The sequence below is a fragment of the Sinocyclocheilus grahami genome, unplaced genomic scaffold (assembly GCF_001515645.1).
Source record: "Sinocyclocheilus grahami isolate Dianchi unplaced genomic scaffold, SAMN03320097.WGS_v1.1 scaffold44.1, whole genome shotgun sequence".
In the NCBI taxonomy this organism is placed as follows: Eukaryota; Metazoa; Chordata; class Actinopteri; order Cypriniformes; family Cyprinidae; genus Sinocyclocheilus; species Sinocyclocheilus grahami.
This window is the reverse complement of record NW_015505223.1, coordinates 349902-356055: the sequence shown is the minus strand read 5'-3', so window position 1 is coordinate 356055 and position 6154 is coordinate 349902. Positions and strand designations below refer to the sequence as shown.

Below are 6154 nucleotides of genomic sequence, written 5' to 3'. Positions count from 1 at the left end.
TAGGGTTGCCAGCCGTCCTGTATTTTGGGCCTAATTGATTTGTCCTGTATACGTTACTTCCCTTGTCCCGGTTTAGGGTCTTGTGAAATGTTCTGTTTTTTTCACCTTGTTTATTGTTACCAAATTCTGTGTTTTAATATGTCTAATTATTTGAATGCATAAAAGCTACTTTTATTTATAGCCTTATGAATTTTTTTTCTTTAGAAATTCTGAATTGTGTATTTAAATGTTTCTGGTTATCGAATGAAGGTATAACACATTAATTTAATTTATCTTTTAATTAATGAAAATTAAACAAATTTTATTTTTTGCAAAGGGGATTTACAATTAAAATTATAACATGGAAGAAATATTGTGATTATTCCTTAATAATTTTAATAGTAGTAGTTGTACGTACATTCTACTGAACAATAGTATAACATTTCTGGCAGAAACTATATATTTTTTACTCTCAGAGCAGTTCTGGGGATGTTGTTCATGTATTTATTTAGTGAGAAGGCAGATGCTGAAATCACTCGAGCATATGTGTGTAGTAAACAAAACCGCGTGACATTAGGCTTGTTTGAGATGCACCTCACCTGAAATGTAGGCGAGAGCAGGCGGCTGCAGTGAGGGGAGGTGCCACCAAGAAAGCAAAATATATATTCTCTCTTTATGTATACCATACCTGCCAACATTTGGATACCAAAATACGGGAGGGGGGAAAGGGGGGTCAAAAGTAAACATTTTTATATTTTATTATTATATTATTTTTAGATTAATTTAAACAATTATTATCAAACAATTATATTCATTTAGTAACATAAATATATCTTAGTGTAGGCTATATCTTTAGAGTTTTATAATTCATTATCTTGTCAAAATGCACACTTCTTGCCCCTGCACACATATCAGTAGCATCACTGGGCTGTAGGTTGCCAAGTTGAGGGGACAAATGGGTTGAAATTTGTACGCGTCGATCGTGTGAGAAAGATGCGTTTCAGACAAGATCTGGCAACTGGACAACCTTTGAATTTGTTGACGTGATTATTCATACAATGAGGTTTGGGCCATACAAATTACGGAAGTTTTACCGGAAGTGAATGTAGCAAACATATAAAATAAGGCCAGTGGGATTTTTTTTAATAGAAAGATTAAAAATACGGGAAAATATTTAAACGGGATGATAGCGGGATAGAATGGAAAAAAAACGGGGAAAACGGGAGGGTTGACAGGTACACCTCCCACACATCTTTGTTCAGGTTTATCTTCATTTTTTATTGCATACCATAGTGAATGGGTTAGTGATTTCATACACACAGCTGGACACTCAGTGGTCCCTTTATTAGGTAGGCCTACACATATCTGGAGATACTTTTACAGTAGGAGATTCTGAAACAACCCAAAACAGATCATTCACCACATTACATCTCCTCACTGACAATGTTTACAAGCACAATAATATTCCAATATTAATCACATATTTTTGGGTTCTAAAAACCTAAATAAGTCAACTGCTGATTATAAACACAATATTTTACTGCAAAACTCAGGTAGGTTCACTTGTAGCTCTACTGATCAATATTTTAGACAATGACAATTTGTTCCCTACAAATGTGGACACAGTATTTATTCAACATTAAACAACAGAGATGACTTACTGTAAGACTGAACCTCCGTCAGGAGCTGAAACACTATGAAGATGAACAACTCCATTACAGTGAGTGTGAGAAAACAGACTCACACAATGGGTGAATTAGGAAGTAACACATCAGACCACAGGAAGCTGTGTTTTATGCAATGCATTTTATGAAGATGAACATGATCATGATACCACACTCACAGTTGTGTGCACTGTAACATTAGCGAAGCTTTACTCTAGTACAGTGGGGTTTAATTAAGTTTTAGGTGGACATAACTTTGATTTACAAATTTCACCAGTGTTTTCCACAGTGCTTGCAATTGTAGGATTCACAAACAAATGACTCTAATGAGTTGGTCCTTTAAATGAATAGTTCAATAGACTCACAAACTCAGAACTTACAACTTTGAATCAGTCTGACTCCCCGAACCAAAGCAGCTATTGATTCAATACGATTCACTTACTGAACTCAAGTACCACATCAATGCATCTTTCTTTCAATAAAGTAATTAGACTGTTCTTACCTGCTCTCTCTTTATGTATACACCTCACACACATCTTTGTTCAGGTTTATATAAAAAAAATTTTTGCATACCATAGCGAATGGCTTAGTGATTTCATACACACAGCTGGACACTCAGTGGTCCCTTTATTAGGTAGGCCTACACCTTTGCTCCTTAATGCAAAAATCTAATCAGATAATCATATGGAAGCAACTGCATGATCATTTTCTAAAATTGTTGCAGTTCAACTGTCAACTTTGTTGTTAGAATTCATGTGTGTGTTAAAAGCAATGTGTTACAATAGTTGAATAAAGAAGTATATACATATAGGCTAAATTAGAATTAATACTTTAGTGAAAGGAAAAGAAAGTAAACAGGTCTCTGTCACAGTTCGCTGTTGAAGCATGCAGGACGCAGGAATAAATGAAAACAGTCTTTAATTCACGGAACACAGGGTACATCCACACTGGAAATGGCAGGAAACACACAAACATAACGAGTAGAACCGACAAACACAGAACACAAAGGCAAAGACTTAAATACTGGAGATAATTAACAAACACAGGTGCCAGGAATCATAACTAAACTAAATGAGGACAGGAAAAAGACCATATAAGGAAAACCAGGAACAAAAACAGGGGCAAAACACAACAAAACAGGTCCATGATCCTGACAGTCATCCATGTTTTGAGGGGCAGACAGAAGAGGTTAAAAGAGCCGTTGTTTCCAGCTGGCAGGAGGTGTAGTTCAGCTCTGTGAGAACATCAGCAGAACCTGCAGAGATACAGACTTTATTATCATATGTTTCTATATCACAGAGTTTATCAGTTTACATACAACTAAACCTGTACATTGTACTTACTGGTGAAGCGGCACAGACAGATGAATCCTACGAGTCCAGACAGAAATAAACCAATAACAGAGAAAACCAGCACTACTGAAAGCCATGAGCCTGTCAGAAGAAAATACGTTTTTTTAATTATTTTATTTTTTTTATTAGATATTTAATTACATTAAATATATTATTAATTATAATTATTTAAGCCATGTTTATATTGCAATAAGGGAATGAATATGCATAATTGTACCAAATCAGATCAATTATGTTCAGGTTTTTGCTTTGAAAAAGTGTTTGCCCCATCCTGATTTCTTTTGTATTAGTGCATATCCCTTACAAAATTGTTTCAGAAATAAATAAGAAAAACAATAAAACAAAGCAACCTAAGTAAACATTTCGTGCTGTGAAAGATTGATCTCCACTTATCAGAAGTGTTTGGTTGCAGTTACTGCTGTTAAAGTTGTTGCTGTTTCCAGGTTTTTTTAATACATCGATAAAAATAAAAACTGTATGCGTTGCCTTTGTTGTATTTCATTTGAAGATCTAAAAGTATTTAATATAAAATATGCACAAAAAGAGAAAAATGAAAATGGGGGCAAATACATTTTCACAGCACTGTACCATGTACATAATATATGATCACGAAACAAGGACATTTCGAGGTTTGTGTTAGATTTTACAAATATTCAGAATAGCAGTTTTGTGTTGTGAGTGAATGAACAACCTTCAGAGTGAGTGTGAACAGTGTGAGGAACAGCTGCAACAGAAGAGATCTCAGATTAAATCAGATTAGAGTAAAAACTGAACTACTGTATTACAGACATCAGTGTTTCTATCTAGATTATATCACTGTTAAGTAACTGTGTCTTAAAATTGTCTTATAATTATTTGTATTTAACATTTAACAGATGTAATATTGTCTCATAAGCAAAGTAAAATATTCTTACATGTTTCTGTCTCTCTGGTGGAATCAGGCTGAGTAGAGGTTGCTGTGAAAACAGCTGATAGATTCAACAGTGTGTCAGAGTGAGATGTGATACGACAGACATGACACTATACAGATACAGGATGGAGTAATTCAGTTTCCACAGACAATGGTCAATTATACAGTTTAGCTGTACTTATATGACACTATTTGTCTGCTAATGCTTTGACTGAAGAGTTACAGTCACATTAAACAAAGCTGTGAAATAAACCGATACAGTGAACTCAGTAAGAACTTTTTTTTTTTTTACTTTGAAGCAGTTTAAAGTGAAATGAACAAAATGCCTCTGTGTGCTTGTCAAGTAAGTGTTTAATTTTAAAAATGATATTCACTCACAAGTTCCTGTGGCAGTTGTCAAAGTTTCATCGGTAGAGGTTGAAGCTGCAAAGAGATTTCAATAATGTCACAAACTGCATTTAGTTTGGAAATAAAACTTTAGCTGTGTTATTAATACAGTATAACATAATACAATATTAAAATATCAGAAAACTGAAAACAGAGCTGTACAGAATCATATAATGTGATAAACATATTAAAAAAATCATCCACCTAGCACTGGTTTAGACAACTCATTCAAAATAAACAGCAAATTAATATTCAAAAAAATCCTCTGCAGGTGTATTGAGATGTACGGTTACTCACTTGTTTTTGTGGCAGTTGTCAAAGTTTCATCAATAGAGGTCACCATTGAGACTATCACACAAGGGACAAATACAAGTAGATGTATAGTCATTTGTTTTTCAGAAAAGGGATGAAGTTTTACAGCTGTAAATAGATCAGTTATTTCTACATATCCATAAAAAAACTCACTCTGGACTGTAACTGTCACTGGATCAGAGTGAGCAGATGGTTTTTGAAAAAAAACTCACTCTGGACTGTAACTGTCACTGGATCAGAGTGAGCAGATGGTTTTTGAACTTGTGACAAATTCACAGTGTAGAAGCAGCTTATTCTCACAGATGAACTCTGACCTCCAGACCAAACACTGATCTGAGATCCAGTGAGTGAGAGCTGACATGATGAGCTCACTTTTGAGTTACTTTCTTCTCCATTTATGCTGAAGTAACACTTCTCCATCTTCAGATCTTCAGTATTCTCACAGCTCAGCTCAACTGTGTCTGTTTCCAGAATAACTGAAGCAGATGCTCTCAACTTGACCTGAGCAAGATCTAATGAATAAAAAAATTATAATGTGTTTAGAGAGATCTCAGATTAGAAACATCTGACTCTTCAGAAAGCTGCAAAATTCTTTACTTTCTGTAATTTTGTAGTCATTTTGGAGGGAAAATAACAGCACAAACATTCGTAACGGCAATCATTATCATTCAATTTATTTCATATTAGTTTGTGTTTTGAAGATACTGACTTGACTTTTTTTTATTGATGAATCTCCCACAAATGACTTCATAATATCAGACTGGCCTACATAATAAATCATACTGACTACAGAATTATATAGGTGTCTCTAATCATTGTGCCCATTTAATTAAAAATGATAACAATAATAACTCACCTCTGATGGTGTATGTGTCACTGTGCGGTGATCTGATCTCAGGTTCAGTCTTTAGTGAATAAACACAGATCAGCTGTCTGCTGTTCACTGATCGTGTGAAGAGTTCACTACGACTTACATAAAACATACAAAGATTCTTTCCAGACTGACTCCACTGAGAGACCCGTTGATACAGAAGAACATCGTCCTCAGTGTAGAGGCTACAGATGAAATCAGCTCTGACTGAAAGTGGTATTTCACATGATATGCTGAGCTGGTCATCATCATCACTAACACTGATGAAGGGTTTCTGAAGTGCATCTGTTTAAAGACAAATGATTCAGTTGTCAAAAACACTGCAGTAACAGTTTCTAAGACAGAAGAACAGCAGTGAAATATCACACCTAGAACCGTCACTGTGGCGGGAGGAGAATCAGATGATGGTTTATTGATGCCTCGCTCATGTATTGTGTAGAAGCAGTTAATGTAGATTGATACAGGGGATTTTACACCTGTCCATCTGAGCACTTCAGCACCAGTGAGCTCGAGCTCACATGATGAACTGACTCTTAGATTCTTCTCTTCTCTGTTTGTGATGAAATAACACTGATTCATTCTAACATCTGCTGGAGTCTCACAGCTGATCTTCACTGAGCTGGACTCTCTTATGACATCTGGAGATACTTTTACAGTAGGAGATTCTGAAACAACCCAA

General features: G+C 35.2%; 2 protein-coding genes across 2 annotated transcripts in view; both read right to left on the bottom strand.

The window, feature by feature from the left end:
- The window catches only part of LOC107582456 (uncharacterized), a 26100-nt gene extending 24405 nt beyond the window's left edge, over nt 1-1695 (bottom strand). Inside the window, exon 1 of the mRNA XM_016268299.1 lies at nt 1641-1695. Within this exon, the coding sequence (XP_016123785.1) occupies nt 1641-1695 (55 nt within the window). The remainder of the gene's footprint in view (nt 1-1640) is intronic.
- A 1105-nt stretch (nt 1696-2800) lies between these two features.
- Nucleotides 2801-6154, bottom strand: part of LOC107582427 (uncharacterized) — a 4995-nt gene continuing 1641 nt past the window's right edge. Inside the window, exons 3-7 of the mRNA XM_016268274.1 lie at nt 5461-5760; nt 4817-5116; nt 4590-4640; nt 2987-3076; nt 2801-2898 (exon numbers count right to left, since the gene is read on the bottom strand). Coding sequence (XP_016123760.1) covers nt 2801-2898; nt 2987-3076; nt 4590-4640; nt 4817-5116; nt 5461-5760 — 839 coding nt within the window. The remainder of the gene's footprint in view (nt 2899-2986; nt 3077-4589; nt 4641-4816; nt 5117-5460; nt 5761-6154) is intronic.